The following is a 22,659-nucleotide window of genomic DNA, read 5'->3' as shown; positions in this document are numbered from 1 at the left end:
GGAAGAAGAAAACAACCAACAAAATCTTCTCTGATTTACCTTTTCCCATATTCTGAACAAGTCAGAAATAAAATCACACATTGCTGACTGCTTTAAAGCAACTTCAGCTAATAAAGAGATTAAAACAGTGGAGTGTGGTAGTGTACAAGTGTAATCACAATCCTAGTTCTGGGGAGGTGGAGCCAGGAAGACCGGCACAAATTCAAGGACAGTCTGGGCTGAAGGATGAGACCCTATCTTAACCAACCAACCAATAAAGCAAAAGAATGAAAAGGAAGGACAAGCTATCCTTATTTGAACGAGGCCATATACCATTTTATAATCAGCTTTAATTTATTCTTAGTATTAGCTTTCTGAAATGCACCCTGCCTCACTGAACCCATCACTTACCTTCTTTCCCAGAAGACATCCTCCTTATATAGCAAACTAAGTCATTTCTAACTGTGGATTCCACCATTAGTTGGAGCCCATTGCTTATTGAGAACTTCAAGGGACATGGACACCAAGAACCTGGGGAATTCAGGAGAGAAGTTCTTCCCTCACACCAGACTGCATTAGATGGCACCTCTCACTAACAAGTTTCTGTGTGAGGAGAGAGACCGAGTGTTCTGGGGAGAGGATGTATCGGGCATTTTTGATGGTAGCAAGTAGAAAATCATTTCCTGTAAGCACCCGATGGATGAGAACTTCTTAAGGGATTCATGAAAAACTGAGGAACACGTAAGATGAACAGAAGATTGTGACAAAGGGCTCATGCCTGAGACTTTTCTTTTAACGTGAATACTAGCAATTAAGCAGGTGATTCCTCTTAAGACACTGGCTTAAGTCAGCATACTCTAGGCATGCTGTAGAGGCAAATGCAGACCCGGCTGGCCCCGCCAGGCCCTGAGGTACAGCTAGACACCCACCTTCCTTCTGGCTGCCCGCAGCACTCTGCTGTTGCAGCAAGCTCTGGCTGTACAGAGTGGGCAGTGCAGCTGCTGCATACTGCTGAATTCCTGAGTAGGCCTGGGTTAGGGCGTCCATGGTGCCGGCCGTACCATTCGTCAAGCCCGTGGCGCCAAGTCCTCCATTCAGAGCCGCCATACCTGAGAGCATTTGAGCAACTTTACAAAAAACCCAACAATAGAGAAGAGAAATAGCACTTATTCATTAGTGCTTTCCAAAGGAAGTCAGAGAATCATTTGACACAGTACAACAGCAAGAGCATGCAGCCAGCACACCAATTAAACTGACAGAAAGTCAAAAACGACACACAGGAAGAAATAAATGACAAGAATGTGGAAAACAAAAAGAATTAAGCAATGATAACTCTCCCTCCCTTTGCCAGTGATAAAAATGCAGTGAGGCCCTAAAGTCAGACAGAACCACTCCATGCAGTGTGCTGCTGGCAAGTACGATTGTTACCTTTTTGAAATATATACCTTCTGTTTCTTAGATCTTAGAAGCATGTAAAGGAAAAGTAAAACCAAAACCAAGCCCAAACCTTAGTGGCCGAGGCCTATCACATCTGTGTGCTGCTGTCCACTGACTACAGGCTCTTGGGGGCCCAGGGTGGCTCAGGAAGCTTGGGAGCAGAGAGAAACCCTTCACATTCAAGCTGCGTGGCTGGGAAGCAGCAGAACAGACAAGTCTTAGATGTGTACTTCAGTGAGTCGGCAGTACCAGAGAGCTGACTTCCCTCAACAGCAAAGGATGTTGTGAGGGACTGGGCTGCAGGAGTACATAACCTAGCTGCTTCCAGAGAGTAATCAGTGCCATGTTTCCCAGTGAACTGGAGTGACACTGTCTGTAGGCTGGATTCTGGCAGCAGCTTGGGGGATCTGAATGTTGACCAGTATGTGATTTTGTCCTGGTGTCTTGGTTGCTCTGTGTGGTTGCTGACTGTGTCATTTTCTTAAATATTGAGTCAAATCAGACAGTGCTTCATGTAGTATGAACTCTCCCATGAACTCAGGAAATGGAATAGGTAGCACAATTACCTTTGGTTTCTTTTATGATTAAAAAGCTTTTAAAAAGATCTGTTTCTGAGAACAACTTACTGGAAATAATGCTAATCTTGATGGTAATGGAGGATCACTACCAAAAGACGCTTGCAAAGTATGAAGAAAAATCAAGTGTCAGAAGCACTTAACACTCCATCAGGGTCACCTGCAGTCCACAGGAAGGATAGAGAGTAGGAGATGTCCTGTTTACACTGTTTGTGCTTATACCATGTGGACAATGTCATCTCTTGAGATAGGAAGTTGACTGTGACTTAGCAAGAGAGGACTCTCCTAGTGCTTTGGTTTTGGGTTTCCTATTGTGGGGCTTGAGGAGACAGAACTGGGCCTTTGGGGAGTGGTACAACATACAGCGTCTTCATAGAAGCTATGTAAGGACGAGTCTGAAGGCCTTAAGAATGAAATTCTAGCCTTTGGAGAAAGAGAGTAATTTGGAGTCATTCAGCAAGTACAGCATAAGCTAAGAGGTGCTGGCCAGAAGAGGACCTGCTGCATCTGCTCTAGGTTCTTGTGATGAATAACTCTATTCTCTTCTAGTCCACTCATGCAAATAAGCACTGTTAAAGAGCTTAGAGATAGTTTGTCCTCCCAGTTACTCCAAGTGATCCCTCGGATACCAACTAATCACATTTACCTCACTGTGACTTGTCTTCCCACTCATTCCTATTGTTATGGCTGCCAAAGGGCTGGAGAGGAATTTTCTTTTTCCTTTTTGGTTATGTTTTATCCTTACTGCTCAGTATGTGTGTGTGATACTTCTGAGAAGCCTAAAGGAGTACATGGGACAACATGGAAAAACTAGTTCTCTCAGTTCACAACGATGTTAGGGATACAGACCATCAAGCTGTGGACTCAATTCCTTTATAGGAGGGAATTCTGAAAGGAAATTGCCCTTCTCCCAGGCTGTGTGGTTTCATGTGTACACAGAACCTTTGGAACTCTGGGTTGCCCAGCTGCCTGACATGTGCTGAGGCCTAAGTTCTACTCTAATGAATACCTCCAAATCTAACTGTCACTCTTCATAGCTTATCTGATAAGGGCTGTGGAGTTCCCGTACACTGTCACATAAGTCCCATACAAGGACTCTACTTAGTCTGCATCTTTGAGTCTTCCCATTTTGTTATGTTCCACCTCTTAAAACAGAAACAGAATGAACTTCATATTCTCAAATATTGAAGGAGGTTTCCTGACTAAGAAGAGTATGGGGGAGGCCTGCAACTCCAGCTACGTCCTCCATCCTTCTGGGCAGTATTTTGTTATGGCCTGCTATGGTCTTACACTATACTCTAACAAAGACCTACTTTCTGGAAGCTCTGCTTGCTTCTACTGCTGCTTTGTGTGTGGAAGAAAACTCCTAGCCTTATGGACTTGGGGACGGTTATACGGAGGCAGGAAGTAGTTAGAGTACAGATGACAAGGTAGGGGACTGGTCAGGGACTTATGCAGATAAGAAGGAGACAGCTTCGTCTTCCCAGCCGAAAGCTTCCCTTTTCTAGAACATTACCATATTCTTGAATAAAGAATAAAGGGGAGTTTAAAAAGTTCTTTCAAATAAAAATGCATTTAGAATATTTATACTGTCTTGGAAAATCTGGAGGCTATGTGTTGGCCAACTCAGGGAGCATCTGAAGAACCGTCAGAGGAGGATTTCAATTTTTGAGAGTAATTCTTATGAATTACCTGATGCTATTCTACATTAAATAATCATGGTACCAAAGTTAACACTTAACAACTCAGCTGCTGGCATCTGATTACCTCTAAAAGCCTTGGACAACAGAAGCAGAGATTTGAAGAAAGTTTAGTTGAATAAAATATTTCAATTATTTCAATGTAAAAGAATAGGGCTTTTCTTTGAGAAAGCTGCACAGATCAGTTCTTTCCCCCATTCATCTAAATTCTCCCATATGCTATTTAGACAGAGAAGGCTGGATAAAATGATAGGTGTGACAAACCTCTGTACGGGAGTCTGGGTAGCTAGCCTGACACTCTAGTTGGTATGCAGCCTGATTACTCAGTCTTTTACATTCACTCTTCAGACCCAAGTTAAATGATAGACACACCCACAATTATTTTTGTGAGTATCATGGAAATTGTACTAAAAAAGCAGAACTAGAAGTGTGCCATAAGTAGACTACATTTATTTGCAAGCCACTCTTCTAGGAGATAGATCCACATAAATAAGAAAGTAAAAAATTTATAGAATACTCATAGAACAGGTTTATGACCTACTGACTGAGGTAAGTTTTCCTTTGAACAGATGAGCAGTAGCCTGCTAAGCTACACCTTAATAACCGAGGATCTGGGAGAGACCTCTGGAATTAGGGAGGACGGGTATCAGTGTAGTTACAGTTGCACTTCCATGCTTGCCTATGTTGGTACGGTCACAGATGCAAATGTGACTGGGGTGTGCTCTGGTATGGAATGACGTTCACCTTGAGAAACTGCTAGCTTACAGATTAAAGCAATGACTCCACATGTAAAGAAGAGCACTGTAAGCTAGGGTAATGTGCCCAAAGCCTCTCTTCTTTTCTTTACACAAAAGAATTTCAAAATCACTTTTCACCAAGTGTTTATGACTAGTTACAGTAAAATAGTCATAATTTCAAGGACAACATGTTAAGCCATATGGAAGAGTAACAATTTAAAAAAAGAAAAGCAAGGATGCCATTTCACTTACATTTAGAAATAACCAATCAGATAGAGGCTCTCGATTAGATGTATCTGCACAAAGCATTTTTCATCTTAATTTAGATATTAATATATAAAACATATCCATGAAATCCTTGAACTATCCAGATGAAAGATCTGAATGACCAGTGTTCTTTTTGATCTCGTTGATTCTGGATTTACCTTTAGAGGGCTGAACTTATATTTTGCTTCACTCATTAATATATAAGGGAAAGGAAAGGAAAGGTTTTTCAAACAGTTTGACCTAGCAACTTATCCATGAACCCTTTTAGAGAGGGGCTGACCCTCTGGCAGGGAAGAGGTCCAAGTCTAGGCCAAGATGCCTCATCTACCTCCTTTCTGTCTGCTGCTTTGTTCATGGAGAAGAGCTGGTTCTGTTCAGAAAACCAGAATCCTCTCAGTACTGCAGCCACGGGACCAGACAATAACCATCCCGGGGCACAGCTGGGAGGAAACAGAACACGAGCTGTCATGAACTGTTTAGGAGCTGACGATTCAGAAAATATTTCTTGATTACCTTGAGAGAATTATTTGCAACAGGTAGCAACATAATTTCTGTTGAGGAGAATGAACCAAGAGGAAGTTCTACCTTAAAAGAGTTTCCCTTAATATTTAATTTGAGACAGGTATTAAATACTCTCCCCAAGTTGATGCTGAGGTTGTAGAAGAGGTCGCACTAGTAACACGGCAATCAAAAAGGAATGTGTTTCTATTTGTGCATAATTTTTGTTTAATTAAACATTTTCTTCCTGGTTCACACTGACTGGTAGGTAGGGATATGTAAAATTAAAAACGTTCTTTCCTAACTTGCCACAAACTATGCATATTTCTACTAGCCCAATTGCAAACGATGAAAATCAGCAACCCAATTTGAAACTGTTGTCCTTGCCAGAGCAAACTCTGTGTTACACGTGACCCCACACAAGGACTAGCTGTGGTTTCTCATCATTCAACGAAGTTCCCCCTCATGATAAAGATGGGAAAAGCCCAGCAACACAAAACGAAGCGGGTGCAGAGGCACAAGACACGGACAAGAGACACACAGCAGTCATGAGCACGTGCTGAGGAGGACAACCATTCCCACTGGCCTGTTACTCTGCAGACCAAGGACAGGCAGGCGATCAAATCAAAGTCCTTGTTTGAGGGGAACTAGGTCCTGGGGCAAGAGAAGCAGCATGAGGGATGTGTGCACACACCCGAACCCAGGGGAAGGGTCAGTGGAGGGGCGCTGCTGCAGGACAAGGTCAAAACCAGAAACGGGCCTCGGGCCTCCAGGCTCCTAGGTGGCTGCTGGAAGATGTAAAAGCTGGAGGCAGTTTTAACTGGAATAAAACATTCTGGCTGTCACAAGGTTACCAGGCCATGTGCTATATGCTAATTTAGAGCCATCACATGTGGAAAGAAACTTTTTTTTTCTTTATGGTGAGATAAAACTCAGTCTAGTTTTTTTTTTTTTTTTGGTTTGTTTTTTTTTGTTTTTGCCTCCCTAGAACATCTAATGGAAAGACTTAATAAAACCTGAACATTATCTACTTATTAAAATATGGTTTACTTTCTTATGAGGATTATACAAGTTAATCTTTATGTGGATACATTTGAGAGTTTAAACCCTTTCATTACATTTATTTATGTTTTTGGATGTGAATGTGTGTGTGTAAGTGTGTGTGCTTGCGGAGGTTAGAGGACAACTTGTATAAGGTCGTTCTCTTCTTCTACCAAGTGGGTCCCCAGGGGTTGAACTCAGTCCATCAGGCTTGGCAGGTAAGGATGCTGCTGGTCCAACTTTGTTTTTGCAAATTATTACATTTTGAACTTTTAAATGTAAATGAGGATTTGGGATTTAAAATAATTGTGGTGTGGCTACTCAGTAAAACAGTTTATTACTTACTAAATCATGGCTTAAAGTGAAGTAAATGGCCAGGACCCACTTATTACAAATTTAAGCAGGCAGGTGTCACAGTGCTTAGGCCGTCTGGCAGACAACTAGGTCCATAGTGCAGAAACTCTGTTGGCTGTCCTGGGCCTCCTGGGCAACCAGGGTGACCAAATGGATGGGCAGGTAAATTAGATGTCCTCCTTGTGGAAGGACATGGATGTTCCCCAGTGCAGAAGCCCACCTCACTTGATCCTCAAGTTGACTCATCCTCCACATGCCTCTGAGTCACAGGACAGTTTGTTGTGCGGGGCAGAGGCTAGCATCCTTTCTAAATGGGTCGGTTTGTTTCAGAATCAAGTGTAACTTTGCTAACTAACCTCTTTGCCCAAATCCTGTGTCGTCTGCCGCAGTAAAATGACACCCCTTTACAGTCACTGTTGTAGAGGCATCCACCTCTCCAGGCACTTAATGAAGATAAGTCTCTTCCTAGCAGCTTCTCCTTGCCACTCAAGTGCATTTCTGGCTTTCCGAGGACTAGTTTTTTGCTTCTACACTTATCTGGAATCCTTGAGTTTTCAGGCTGGAGGCACCTTTAATATCATTTGACCCAGAATTTTCAATTTTCCCATGGAGACAGGCCAGAGAGGGAGCTGTGATTTGCCTGAGCTCTTACAGCTGACTGGCAGTAGAGCTGGACATTTGCTCCCCAACTTTCACTCTATTAACTTTTCTATTAGAACACCCTGCCTTGCAGCAGGGCTGAGAAAACCAAAAACGAAAACAAACTCCCTGGAACCTGAAACTATCTGTCACAATCCAAGGATTCGGACTTATCCTAGACATTGGAAAGGGGCAGGGGCGGGATGCGGTTGGGTTTATTTTGAGAGAAAATCAAAGGGGAAAGCTGTTGCCTATTGAACCATGTGCTCCTCCATCCCAAGTTTTAGTTCTCCCCATTTCATATCCTTTTTTGGTCAATTCTGGCTGACCATTTTCTGGAGAATTTAGGGGAAGGCTGTCCACCAGAGCAGCAAATACTCACTGTTTAAGGTACCTGCTAGTGCATTAATATTATTCAGTCCGACAGTGGCTCCAGCCAATCCTTGCAGAGTCCCAAGAGAGGTCAAGGAATTCATGGCTGCACCAGCAGTGGAGTTGGGGGTTGAAGCAGCCACTGTGAGAGAGAGAGGGAGGGAGAGAGAAAATACAAGGTCAGAGCTGACTGGAATGGAAAGAACTGTTGTCACTATACAGGCTACCCTGGAGAGACTTAAACACCAGACATGTGATTTTTCCTTGAAGTTTTTCTGTAAAAAAACCAAATGGAACTGTACTTGTAGGGCCTTTGGCACTTAGAGTGTGTAACTGAAGAGATCACACAGTGGGCTGGGTTCACAGCTCAGTGGTCTTCAGCTTCATTGAGTAAGGCCTTGATTTCAATGCCCACCTTCGCAATAGCCCACCTCCATCTGTTTTGCTAGCAGAGTGAGGATGCTGCTTTCTGTTTCCTGGGAAAAATTGTGAATGGCAACCCTGCAAGTCTAGGTTATCCTCTCAGTTCCACTGTAGGAGACTCTCAAATTTATATTTTGTACTATTTTGCTCGCCAAACTTTCTTTAGCTATATCTAAAATGCTCTTAGATTTAGAATCACCGTATGTTACATTATAATTTATATTTCCAGAAGCATCAGTATGGTCATTTCAATATTAAATTGCAATTCTAATTTTTAAAATCCCTTAAATTTTTCTAAACATATTAGTTTTACTTCCTTTCTGTAAATGTGCTAATAGTTCTAATATCTGAGGCCATGGATTTATCTAAATATATTATCCAATTCTGACTCTGCTGTTTAGTTTTTAAAAAGATTTGTTTTTACTGCTTATTTATTTTTATGCTTATGTGAGTATATGTGCACATGTATATTGGTACCTGTTGAGACCAGAAGAGGGAGTTGGATCCGTTGGGGCTGGAGTTAGGGGCATTTGTGAGCCACCTAACATGGGTAATGGTATTCAAAGCCCAGTCCTCATGCTAGAGTATCAAACACTCTTGACTGCTGAGCCATTTCCAGCCCGATTCCTACTTTTAGTCCTTGGTTTAACTGTATTTTATGATTTTTGAATGTGAACTTTAATATTACTGAAATTTTTTTTCTGGAAATCTTTGAGGTCTGGGTTGAAGATGGGTCTTTTCAGGGCTGATTTCCATTTGATTACGTAAGTATTTGAGGAAAAGGCAAACCAGAGATCTTTTCAAATTGCTTGAGGATTTGGACCACCCATGTAAAGCTCATGTGAAGGCCTGTTTACGACTATAAATCATCGGAGGGAAATCCCTCTAGCCCCTCACAGCACTAAGTTTATCTCATACTAACAGGTAAGCCTTTGGGGTTCCAGAGGTGTAATGAGATGGTCTCCTACCAGGTACATTAGATAGGCTACAAACTTCTTCTGTTCTTTATGCAATAAACAATAGAAGCCAGTCTGGAAGTGACTAAGGAGGACCAGGATCCAGATTTGCTCTATTATCTATCTAAAATGCCCATTTGTTAAGAAACCATTATAATAAACACCAAGAAATAAGATGTGATCATATAGGGCAAAAGAGTAGACAACCCAGACATTAAGACTTAGCAGGGGGAAAAAAAAATCAAAGAAAGTATTTAAAAGATACTCAACTAAAAGAAATCCTGCTTAAAGAATGGAAGAAAGGCATGACAACAACAATCATCATCAAAAATATCCAAAAAGACAAAGAATGCTAACAAAGGGAAATCCTGCAGTTGAAAAATAAAGAGCTGCAATGAATTAATTCACCATTGTGCTCAAGAACATATTTAAACTGGTATAAGCATGGGTGAACTTGAAGCTATCAAAAATATAAATATTCTGAAGAACATTTAGAAAGATAAAAAGTGAACACAGCATCATAGGAATGTGGTACATTGTTGAACACACTGACATATATGTAAAGCATAAGGCAGAAGGTGATAGTAGAGACTAGAAAAATGTTCCAAAGCACGATGACTAATAATTTTCCAAATCTGATGAGAGACATTGACACATTAAAGAAAGTGAACCAATTCTACATATGATAAACTACTAAGTCACAAAGAGACCCAGATCCAGATATGAGAGTGCAAATGCTGAAGGTCAATGACAGAAAGGAAATTCTGAAAGTAGCAAAAGAAAAAAACATCACACAGGGATTCAGGTAAGACTCCAGTTGACTACTCAGCAGAGTCAATGCGTTTACAACAGGACATATTCAATCATGGAGAAACACACAAACAAACTGTCAACTAAAATTATATTCAGAAAAATTATCTTCCAAAAGTGGGAGAAACAATTCCCAGATTAAAAAAACAAACAACAAAACAGCACTATTACTTCATAGGTATCAGATCTGTCTCATAAGAAATAATCACATTCCTTAGGTTTATTCAAGAGATCTTAGATAGGAATCAACATACACACACAGTGAAAGGAATTACGTAATTATGAAGTATAGTAGATTTTAACTCTTCACTAAAATAAGTTGGCTAAAATGTATGTAACTGCATGAGTAGGTTTGTGGTATAAGAAATGTAATATATTTGACAATAACCATTAAAGGAGGAAGATGGAGGGAAATTCTATCAGAAAAAGGAACTTAGATCTTGAGAATGAAGAGAACTAGAAATTGTAAATAGGGTTATAAATACTCTAAAAGATGTAAGATTATATAAAATAATTATAATATGTTGCTACGTTTTTAACATACTGTTCATATAAAAAACACTTAAAAGGCCAAAAGGGAAGGAATTATATAGGAAGAACATTTCTTTATCTTACTGAAATTAAGACTATAAATCAGAAGTACGTTCTGATAAGATAATTTACAGTAATCATTAAGGTAATCAAATTTGAAAACAGGAAAAAAATAATTAAATAAATTAACATTTTGGATTAGTAAATATTCACTTAATGTGAAATAAAACCATAAAAGAAGACTAGAGAAATAAATAGGCATGTGAAAAAAGTAAAATGACACACCCAAATTCAACCTTATTTATAAAAATATTAATTGATGACCATACTGCACTTACCAAAAATCCCCAGCTGAGGTTTAACTATGCTAAGTAAGGAGGCACACTTAGATTCAGAGACAACTTGAAAATATAGATGCCCCTTGACTTCCAACAGAACAATGAACCCATTCAAACCAGGAAATATCCTAAGTTAGAAATGTATTTGCTACAGCACCCTACTGAACATTCTGATTCAGTAACACAGCTAAGACGCCTGATATTTCTCCTTGTGACTACGTGGCTGACTGGCCCTGTCACTCACTGTTGTGCATACATGGAAAATGCTGAACCCACTGGCTCAGGAGAAGATCACAGCTCAACTTTTGAAGTATCGTTTCCACTGACATATATTGCTTTCAGTCCATTCTAAAGTGAAAAAGTCAGAAGTGGATTCATAAGTCTGTTCAAAAACAGAAAATACATACCTGCCAATAGCAGCTGTAAGAAGACATATTGGCTAGACTAATAAGAGACTAACATAGAACAACACTGAAGAGAAAAACATTAGCCTAATCTCTTGCATTGCAAAGGAGTTTCAGATATTTTCACAAAACTTGTATTTCATCAGGGACAAAGAAAATTACAAAGAATTTGTCCTGATCAATGTAGTCAGTACAGTAACTCAAGTGCTAATGTACAGTGCCTATCAGAAGACTAATTTTACTCAGAGCTCATTTTTTCTTTCCTTTCCTCATACTCCTCAGAGCAAGGAGAAGTGAATGGAAGAGAATGGGCTGAGACATGGGATAATCATCATACAGCAGTTCAGGAAATGAATAGAAACCAAACTTGGAGGGATGGAGGGGAGGAAATCTAGGTCATTGGTCATCAGAGAAATGTGTAACTACTGTTCATGTCAGACAGATCTTACACTTGGCTGCCAATTACACCAACGAGAAGAAACAAGGGTCTGAAAACCACAGTCAAGCTGCAAAGACTTTAGGTTCAAACTGTTCTCCCAAGCTTTGTTTCTTTGTTTTCTTCATTTTGACTAAAGATCAACAACAACAACAAGACTCAGCTCAATGTCACTGTAAGATTACTTATCTTTGGTTCTCATCATTTACAAATGGAAGATGAAATGAAGGGATGACTATCTAGGATATATTTCCCACAACAACAAAGAAGAGACTTCCCCCACCCCCCTACTTTTCATTCTAAACAACTATGATTGTTAATCTTGATGGCCAACTTGGCAGGATTTAGAATCACTACAGAAACAAACCTTTGAGCATGTCTTTGAGGGATTTTCTTGGATTAGGGGAACTGAGGTGGGAACACACACCCTAAATGTGTACAGTGCTGGATTGAAAAAAAAGTAAGGTGAGCACCAACACTGATCCTTGTCTGCTTCCTGACTGCAGATGCAGTGTGACCAGCTGCCTCATGCTCCTGCACTGTGACTTTCCTTGCCATTATGGACTACAGCCTCAAACTGTGAGCCTAAACCATATTTCCTTTCCCTAGGTTGCCTTTGTAAGGTATTTTGTCTCAGTAACAAGATAAGTAACTAATAAATCATCTTGAACTGTTGATGACATCATGGCTATTATTTTATTTCTGCTGGGTGGCCCTCCTCCTCCACCTTATAAAGAGGTCAGAGGGTGCCATGTGTCAAGCTGTTTGCCCACTGTCTGTGGTCAAATACAGAGAAGACAACACAGAAGGAAGCAGACTCATCAGCAGCTTACTTCCCCTTAGAGTTTCATTCAGTGGTAAGAGAGAGAATGACTTTTGGAACTGGCAGATTCTATGGCTCATGGATGATTTTAGGGGTTCCTTTAGGTCTGAGAGGTGAGTCTGAAGAGAAAGGAGTAACAAATTTCCTCTGCTTGCTCTTGTGTACATAATTCACAGCTCCAAAGGTAAACAGTAAGTTTTTCTAGAGAGAAACTCATTAGAGACAAATAGAGTACTCCATTGTCAAGTAAGCCTGGATTTATGGAACAAGAGAGGTAGTGAAAGAGCCCGGGAACCACAGGACCATTCTGTCCTGGGCAAGAAACGAACAGGGTGCCAGTCATAGGTCTGTTTGCACCTTGTTTTTCTACTTAATTTAAAAACACTTGGGGCTGAGTATAGTAAGTAGATTGAATACAGTTTCTCACTTCATTGAACTATGTTCCAGAAATCCTAATAGAAGGCAAAGAACAGGTACAAAGTAGAATTAAGTATGAAAATGTGAGAAGTTACCTGCATGAAGTGTCTTAAAGTGAGAGGACTCTATACATGCTGTGTCATCTGCCCTAACTTTAGTTGCAAAGAGATCTTTCTATTGCATGTGCCTTTAAGAACCTTCTGAATTTTAACAATCTGTTTAAATTCAGATTTGTCACATGGCCAATCTTAGTCAAGCACTTAAAAACTAAATGTTCGGCAGACTGGCAACGGGCTGTCTTGGGTAACGGCATTCTGTCCACCTACAATTCTTTCCAGTCTCTACTGGGAGCCATTATCTTTTACTTTTTCACAAAAACTATTTGTAAAATTCCAAAAGAGCACTCAGGAAAGGTATAAGTGTTGGCTCATTTTCCAAGAATGCTTGTGGGTAGGAGGCTGTTTCATTTCATACAAGCGGTAGCAGAGTAACCTAAGGAGATATCCAAATGGGGCCCAGCCATGTTTGCTTCACCTTGTTTACGTGGCGACAGTGATAATTTTCATGCACGGCATTTGAAGCCTGCTTTACCACAGGTTAGATCTTACCAGCCTATAGATGTTTGGACAAGCTGGCTAACAGGGAGAGAAAATGAAACATAGTAGACAAAAGTCTTGTCTTTATTGGCTCATGTTGCAGACACAGTTTGTGCCCTTTTGTGAAAACCTTGTGTAGGGGCAGTATAAAATTCAAGAAGTGAGATAGCCAAAGGAGACTGGTGCTAAGGACATGCTTACTTTGATATAGTCACAGAATTTCTTTGCTCATCTGACTAGATTTGTTCCTTACTGTAAAACTTCTACACTGAGAAATCCCTAATACCAACCCCACAGGAGGGGACCTGATGGCTTGTCTTCAGAATTTGTCCTGAGTAAACAATATATCCAGGAATTTATAGGTTCAGATGAAAACTGTGGGTTACAAGACCGAGGCCTTTGTGATTCAGAAAGACAATAGTGTCCGTAGATCCCCTAGAAGAACTGCTGTCTACTGTGGTACTCAACCAGTAGTTTCGACTCTCTAGTTGTCAACACTAACAATTAACAAATCTCTCAGACATTCTTTCACTGTAGGTAGATCCTTTAAGACAACTTGAACATTAGTTAGAAGTCGTTTCCTTTACTTGAAGGATGAGGAAGCATAGATTAAGGTGTTGAATAGATTGACCTAGTTAGTACACAAGAGAGGTACAGATGGCAGCTAGAATTCCAGCTGTGTACAGGGTTCACAGAAGACCACATGACTTTTTCATACGGATATAAACAGAAATCTTTCTTTAAACAGCCCAGATATTAAGGTAGGATTAGTCATCACTGTTAAGAAAGTTTAATATGGGGCTAGGGGTATAGATGAGGGATAGAGCACATGTTTACCATATACAAGGATCTGGGTTTCAATCTCAGCAATAAATAGTTCAGTTTGTTTTCTTTCAAAGGTGATTTGTGCCAAAGATAAATGCCTGTTTTCCCTTTCTTAGTTTTCCAGAGATGAAAGGACCATAACTTTTCTTCCCATCATAAATTTCACTTTGCTTATGGGAAGACTTGGTGAATTCATGGAATGGAGAGAATGGCAAGATCTTGCACTCACTGACCATGATCATCACAAGGGCACTGAACTGAAACAAAATGCCATGGAGCCTTGATAAAGGCCTTCTTGTCTGCTCTTTCTATCCTGGTAGGAAATAAGCTTTGGTTCCAAAAGACTATGTTTCAAGAAAGAGCCAGGCAGAACAGCATCCTCTCCTGTGATGTCCAAGCTTTAACTCCTTGAACCTGTGAACATGCTGGACGACATGACAAAGATGAACTAAAGATGCAATTACAGTTGTTAGTTGGCTGATACCAAAATGGGGATGTTTTCCATATTATCCTAGTGGGCTCCTAGAAGTGGACGTAAGAACTGGAAAAGGAAACTCCAGGAATATGGCAGCATGAGGAGGATTTGGCCCGAGGTCCCTGGCTCTGAAGATGGAGACAGGCCAGGAGGGAAGTCAAGTCAGTGGCCAGAAGCTGGAAAGGGGATGAAATGGGACCTCCTCTAGCACTTTTGGAAGGAATGCAACTGGCTAATATACTCTGGTGTCAGTCCAGTAATTATGCTTATTTATCTGTAGAACTTTAAGATAGTGTATTTTTGAAGCAACTATACTTGTAATTAGTAACAGAAATAGAAAACTCATTTTCACCAGGAATGACACTAATAATGATGGCAGCTAATATTTTTTGAGTGCATACCAGGTGCTAGGCATTGTAAATGATGGAACTAGGATTTACATGTAGCTCGTTAACTATAGAGGCTCAACACTATGTTGACACTGAACTTAAAATCCTATTTTGTGATTTGGATGGACCTCATGGATACCACAGAGACTTACTTATGGAGGCAATGAATTTGCTTGTAGATCCTAGATCCATCTTTAATGTTTTTGGTTCTGTTTCTTCCAATATGTGAGATATTAGGCAATCTCAATTTAATTGAGGCTTAGCATTAATTCCAAAAGAAGAAGTAATTTATCTCTGAGAGAGGGCATGAAAATCAGATGGGTGGCACTGGTTTGCTATATAGCAGGACATGAATTTGTTGGGAAACCTTTGGCCATTCTGTCCTTAAGAGAATTCATTACCATTTCATCATTCTGCAACACTTGAAGATTCAAAGCTTCCTCACCCCTTGGTACCTGGATGAACAATGACAAACTGTAGCTTTTACTGCTAAGTTACTCATCAAGAAAACCATCCCCCTCAACTCACTAACTCACTCTCTCTCTCTCCCTCCCTCCCTCCCTCCCTCCCCCCCCCTCTCCCCCCCTCCTTCCCCCCCCTCTGTGTGTATGTGTGTGTGTAGTTTTGAGAACATCCAGGAGAATGATCAGATATGAAAGTTGAAAAAAGAGGAAACGTTTAAAAATGTAATATTTAGTTTACAAAGAGAAAACCAAGGGATGAACCAGTTTTAGGTTCTGACATTAAAAAGGTATTCTTTGTAGCTCAAGAGATCCAAATTAGAATCAGTGGATGGAAGTTACAAAGTGATAGATTTTAGGTTAATATGAAGGAGACTCATCTGAGAATAGATGTCTTCTAAAGTGAGGGGAGCTGTCCCAGAGACATATTGCTCTTGCTTGTAAAAATTCTGAATGCAGGGACCTGGATAATTATGTCTGACGAGCTTGCTGCAAACCTTAGAGCTAGCCCTGGTAGCCTCAGAAATCTCTTCAATCAGCTTTTTAAAAGTCCTTCGTTTTTACTAGTTCCAAACATGGCTGCCATCTCCAAAATGAGCCGAATTCTTACAGTTCAAGGCAAAACTTTGGGGAAGTTTCCAACCTCACTTCTCACAGCACAAATGAAGATGTACAATGCAGCTCTATTTAGACAATATAAAGATATCTATGTGACTTTCTGACTCACTATGCTTTCCCTGTTTGTAGTCTGTCTTCTCTCCAAGGGACGTTTACCAGCACATGCCACTCCAATTCCAAAGGAACAACCACAAAGGCCAGCTTTTTTGTGGTGTAAACCCAGAAGCCAGTGTTGATTAGATGTTATCTGGGCCATCTGGTCAGAGTTGCCTTTTTTTTTTTTTTTTTTTTTTTTTTAAGAAATAGATAGTTGTAACCATTTATGCACTTAGTGATAAAGTTTGTTTGTTTTTTAAGACGTAATTAGGACTCCCCACATTTCAGAGTCAGGAGACTCTTGGGGCTCACTTGGATTCACTACATACTCTACCTGCAGGGAAGGGGTCTCAGAAATCTGATTCAGAAAGCCACCTTCATTCTATCTCTGCATGAGTGATTGACTTGGAACCATTGGTCTTAGGGATGTCTGATATAATTCTATGAATTTCCCTTAGAACCATGAAGTGAAGGTTTATGGAGAGAGGTCAGGTCTGGTTTATGACAGGAAAGGAGAACAGTTGGGGGTCAGGGAAAATGAGTTAAAAAAAAAAAAACTGTAATAGCCAGGCAATGATGATGCATGCCTTTAATTCCAGCACTTGGGAGACAGAGGCAGGTGGATCTCTGAGTTTGAGGCCAGCCTGGTCTACAGAGCGAGATCCAGGACAGCTGAGACTACACAGAGAAACCCTGTCTCAAAAACCAAAACAAATAAACAGACAAAAACCTGTGATACATGTGGTTCTGTTCTATATATTAAAAAATCCTACCAGAAGGCAAGCATATTAAAAAAAATAAGGATTTTTGCCTGTTTTAATTTCCTAGAACCTCAAGAGTAATGAATGACACACAGTAGGTACTAACTAAGCACTTGCTGAATGAATGAATGGAAGGCTGAGGTAGGGGGACAGGATAGCCTCATCCCAGTTTTCTTACAGCAGAGCTGATCTGCAGACCTTAGACAGGCAAAGACACTCATTTCTCTTTAGGTTGTAGCCTTATTGAAGGGCTCAGTGAAAGACTTATCCAACTTTCTTTCTGCTATATGCCAAACAGAGTAAAAGTATTTAAAACCAGAGCTGATAAAGCCAGATGCTGTCTTGGTGTCACTAGAAGAGGGCTAGAGATACTCTCATTCCTGACCCAACTCTTCAGAGGAAATGAGTAGATATCCACTCAGTTTCCAAGCAGCCACTCTTGTGCAGAAGCAGGAGATGGGAGGCCCAAGTCCAAGGCCATTTTGTGACTTCACTTGCTCTGAGATTCACTGGAAACACAAAAAGAAACTTCACTGTTGCTTTCTTATATGCTATAGGTGGGACAGTATGGAGCATTCTTCTTTGGGGAAGTCTCACTGCTGAATGCTAAGGAACAGTCTATACTTAATCCTTCTAGAGAGTCAGCTCTGCCAAGGAAGGTAGAGGAAGTGCCTGGCATGAGTTTGTTGACCTTTTACACCTGCTCCTTCTTTACTGAAGAGTCCTTTCTACATCAAGACATTCCCTTTACCTGTGTATTTGCAGGTCTTACATAGCACAACTCTACACACAGGGAAAACACAGATTTTTCTATTGACCCTCTTCCCTACATTTTCCAGGCAGCAAGAGTGTTCTTTTAAGCTACATAAAACAGCATTAATAGAAAAGAGCAAGAATTGCCTTCAGTGCATTCATTAACCACTTTCCACAGAATAATTAGAAAGTGAAAGCACAGTGTCTTTGCGGTTTAGGAAACAAAACAGTTGTAAACACACAGAAAATATCTGCTCAGTGTAAGTCACTGGAGCCTATGGTTTGTCTCCGATAAGCTTGGATGCTGTATTCCAACAGTGCAGGAAAACAATGTGAGGGGCAGCACAGTGATGCAATGGCACAGGCACTATCATTATTAGCTAATCACAACCCTAGGGCATTAATGAAATACTGAGTGGCTCATCTCCCATGGGGCCTAATTATTCCCCAATAACCATACCTCTTATTTTAACTTATTTCTGAACAGATTCTTGGGAAGAGAGAGGAAAGGAAGGGGTGATGGGAGGAGGAGGAAGCCGTGCTGTACAACAGCATACAAGGTTCTGAGGCAGTGTTATTTCCTTACTTGACAGTCTGTGGTGGCATGTGCACTGCCCATTCACTGGGAAGTGTATACAGCCTGGTGCAGCACTGAGACAGAGGGACTCTCTAGAACACCAGAGAGGAAAATTCAGTCTCAGGATGATTGTGATTTGAAATTAATTTTCAAATTTTTTATTCCAAGAGCCAAAATTTTGGAGGAGGAGAAACTGATGTGGACAAATACCATACTTGAATATACAAAGTAGTCTCAGTGATTTCATCACTTTAATTTTCATTTTAAATGCCTTTTGGAACACTCACTGCTTTATTTGAAAAAAAAAAACCACTCTATTATAGTAATTGTCAATAAACCAGGTATTATTTTTGGTATCTTCTCCAGTCCCATAAAGACACACTTAAGGACAAAAATGGCCCTTGAGGCCTTGAGTTTGAAAGAGTTAGTTTATATAATTTTACCATACATGGATCTTTTAAGAATGGAATAGAAAAAAGAGAACACTGACACTTCAAAAATATTTTGCCCATGATTTATCCCAATGAAAAGTATTAAGCCAGCTGTGGTGGGGCATGCCACATGACAGCAACTGGGAAGCCGAGAGAGGCAGAGGCAGTGGCAGTTAGCTCTCTGTGAGTTCAAGGCCAGCCAGGGATGCACAGTGAGATCCTGTCTTTGAAAAAGTACATTCCCCTTCTTAGCTGCCCCCAGACAGACATGTGCTTTCACAAATGGTCATGGATACAGACTGAAAATGATGTTGACAACTACTGACTGACAAGGGCAAGAGGATGGAAATACAAAGATCCAGAAATACAGATCTTGTTTCCCAGAAACTCTTGCTTTCTAGTCTTTCACAGTCTAAAAATAACTCTCTCAACATCTGCTGGTAAAACATTCGTCCCTTCAGAAAAACTATCCTTTAGCCTCTGGGTCCTTGTCAGGATTATGGATGAGGTGTTTGGATAGATGACCACGAAGACTTTTTGCCCCTATATAGTATGGTATGGTGTGGGAGCCCATTTTCAGGTTTCCTAGTAGCTTTACCCAGCAGGTCTGTATAAAGAGGATGATTGGAACACGGGCCTGAGATGGTCTGCACTTGGATGTGCTGGGGGGAGGTCTTTTGTTCCACCCCTTGGCATTCCTATAAATACCTTAGGACAGAGACAGTCTGGGCCCGTTTGGATTGGGATCCAGGCCCTCTCAAGACTATCCTGTATTTTCTATCTTTATCTTCTCCCTCTATATCCTTCTATCTAATATTTCCTGCTGCTTACTCAAGAGCACTCTGGGGAAATGTAGAGGTGGTGGGTAGCCCCTTCACAGTACGGCTCCAGAAAAAGACTCTGAGGAAAGGTGGCCCAAGTCATCTGCTTTACTAACTTCCTGCCTTATGTCTGACCTTCACCATGGTGGAAAGGGGGAGTTTTCCCAAATGAGAGGATGGCCATTGCTATGACACAGATTTCTCTCTGAATAACAGAACCTCAAAAGCTCATGTCATACTGCCCTCCATTTGGAAAACAGGGATGTGGGCTTGTCTGTGTCAGGATCAACAAAACTTTGCTTTTTCAAGTAGCCAACACAGACCACACATTAGTGTGTTGCCCGAACAAAAAAACAAAATGACTCTGGACAGGCCTCAATGCCTGGTCCTTGATAATAAACCCACCCAGACACGAGTGTCCCACTCTATTTAATCCAGTAGCACTGTTCTGTCTTTGGTAGGGGAATGTTAGTCTCCAACCTCGCATTTTAGTCATTGTGGGAAGTTTCCTGCCAGCTGGGCAATGAAGCACAAAAGGGGACAAGCCACACTAGCATTTCCGTTCACATTCTAGCACTGTTGGGAAGACTGCGGAAATGTTTGTTTTCCCAAGGCAGGAGACTACAGGAATACCCCTGGGTCCTGGTTAGCACTTCTCCAGGAATAGCACTGTATGGCCATACCAAAGAATGATTTTTCCCATAATACTTAACATTTTATTTTAGAAAAAGTGATTATAGAATATATATGTACTATGTGTATGTATGTATATAAACTCACGTATGTCAAATCTCAGTATTTCAGTGAGGAAAGTGAAACCAATTCCATTTCACCACTGAGAAAATTAAATGATTAGCTCCATTGACTCTTGTTAAGATGTCAGCATTCTCTCTAAAGGCAAAGGCACTTCCTCCATTACAATCTTTACTGTTTTTTAAACCTCTACCCTGAATAGGAATCTTTCTTGTTTCTAGATACAGATACTTAATATTTTCAATCTATATGTGCAATAAGTACTTTTCAGCCTCAGCTTCTGGAATGTTCCCAATTCTGCTGAGTTTTCCCTCATGTCTCAGAAGCTCTTTTAAATCCACAGTTAGCAGATTTGGGTAAGACACTGCATAGCCATCACTGTCAGACTTACTGGGGAACTGTTGGTCCAATTTTACATACTGGATGAGTGCCTTCCCATCTTGTTCTGCAGTACTAGGAATTGTACAGAGGACCTTATGTATGCTAAGCAAGTGCTTTATTATAGAGCAGTATCTTCAGCTCTGTTTCATTTTCAATTTTAATACAGGGTCTTCTAAGTTGACTAGGCTAGCCTTGAACTTGTGATCTTTCTGCCTCAGCTTCCCAGGCACCTGAGATATACTGGCCTATGCCAGTAGTCCTGACTATGAATGCATCCCCCGCCCCGAAACATCTATCACTTTGGAAAGCATACCAGCAGAAAAGGGGAAGGATTCCAAGTGCAGTTCCTAAAAACAGGCTTTGGAAGTAGATCTGAAAGTGGGAAAGCATTTATGAGATGTTCGTCTGGTGGACAAAGCAAGGTAGTTTCTCCAACACACTCGGCTGGGGTTGCTGTACTGAATCAGTGAGCCAGGTTCTGGGGTCAGCTTCTCGGCTTTCCCTGGGGGCTTCCAGATATATTTAGCGAGGTGAACAACACGGGGCAGGATAGACAGGCTCCCATCTATTCTTTGGAAGGACATCTTGGTGGTCGGTTATAAAACTATACCCACTTCATTTCTTTGTTTTGAGGTTACAATCCACTTACTCAGCATTTAGTCCGTGTTCTGCCTTTCACTTTGTGCACTAGGTGCCTGGGAGAGAGGAACAGGCCATGGCGGCCGGGGATGTTACTAGAGTTCCTCTGGGAGATGAACATAAGGCCTGACTCTTCCAAAGATGGGTCCGTGACTGTCACAGCCCTCCAATCTGCCTTCCTGTTCTAGTTCCTCAGTCTGCACTTCTCATCCTCCTCTTTTTGTTTCTTTTGTTCTGGATACTTCTCTGCAGCCTAGAAAAACGTCTGTTTTGTCCATCTTAAAAACCTTTTCCTTAGCAATGATGTAACTTTTACAGACTTTTAAGAATTGCTTACTTTTTAAAGTTATTTTTAATTATGTGTATGTCGTGTGTCTGTGTTGAGGTATGCACACATGAATGCAGGTGCCTAGAGAAGCCAGTGACATTGATCCCCTGGAACAGGATGGCTGTCAGTGGCCTGAGTGGGTGTCAAGAATCTAACTCAGGTTCTCTGTCAGAGAACTACATGCTTTTAAATGCTGAGTCATCTCTCCAAAGTTCAAAAAGTTGTCTGTAATTCCAGTCTTTAACTCTCTCTGCCTACAGAACAGACCTCTGCTCTACCAATGTAGATGACTATTCCATAGAGAAGCAACCACATAAATGTCAATGTCACAACAACACCTCACTGCTCTCACCTTTTCCAATCCTGTTCTGCATGGCCTTCTTGAGTCTGAATCATCTGGAGAGCTCCTTTCTTCCTCTTGCTCCATCTGTCTATCCCACAAGTACAGAGACTAAGGATGTATACACAGACCTCTATTTTCTTCCTTGTTGATGCTGCTATAATGATTTCCTTTATGCTTAAGTCAGCAGCTTGTCCCTGTAGCTGGTTTTTAATTCACTCTTCTAGCTGTGAGGATGAGCTAGTCAACTTCTGTTTGATATATTCCAGCAAGGCTCATTCACAGGCCTCAGTTTAACATGTGCCAAATCAAATCATCTTATACTATAAAGGTTTCCTTCTCCTTAAACACGTCTCTACTAGGTCAAAAAGCCGGTTGTGGTAGTGCGTACCTTTAATCCCAGCGTTTGGGAGGCAGAGGCGGTTGGATCTCTGTGAATTCAAGGCCAGTCTGGTCTACATAGTGAGCTCCAGGACAGTCTGAACTATAGAGAGAAACCCTGTCTTAGGAACAAGGTTCTTATCACCACATTATGCTGTGTCCTTGACCACAAAGAGACTCTGCCTGCCATGTGATCGGATTAAGGGCATGGGCTACCACTGCCTGACTGCTGTCCCTGGCTCGCTATGACCTCTGATCTCCAGGCAAACTTTATTTATAAACATACAAATAAAATCA

At 41.0% G+C, this 22,659-nt stretch overlaps 1 protein-coding gene across 18 annotated transcripts in view; it reads right to left on the bottom strand.

Annotated features, from left to right (window-relative positions):
• Nucleotides 1-22,659, bottom strand: part of Celf2 (CUGBP Elav-like family member 2) — a 539,378-nt gene that overhangs the window by 11,880 nt on the left and 504,839 nt on the right. For 9 of the 18 annotated variants that reach the window (XM_059263522.1, XM_059263530.1, XM_059263526.1 and 6 more), the window contains 2 exons: nucleotides 7,622-7,741; nucleotides 909-1,106 (listed from right to left, as the gene is read on the bottom strand). In XM_059263522.1, coding sequence (XP_059119505.1) covers nucleotides 909-1,106; nucleotides 7,622-7,741 — 318 coding nt within the window. Of the gene's footprint in view, nucleotides 1-908; nucleotides 1,107-7,609; nucleotides 7,742-22,659 lie in introns of all 18 variants that reach the window. The other 9 variants (XM_059263523.1, XM_059263531.1, XM_059263528.1 and 6 more) reach the window with 3 other exon arrangements.

The sequence above is a fragment of the Peromyscus eremicus genome, chromosome 5 (genome assembly GCF_949786415.1).
Source record: "Peromyscus eremicus chromosome 5, PerEre_H2_v1, whole genome shotgun sequence".
Lineage (NCBI taxonomy): Eukaryota > Metazoa > Chordata > Mammalia > Rodentia > Cricetidae > Peromyscus > Peromyscus eremicus.
Note: the sequence above shows the minus strand (reverse complement) of the source record. Positions and strands in the feature narration are given on the sequence as shown.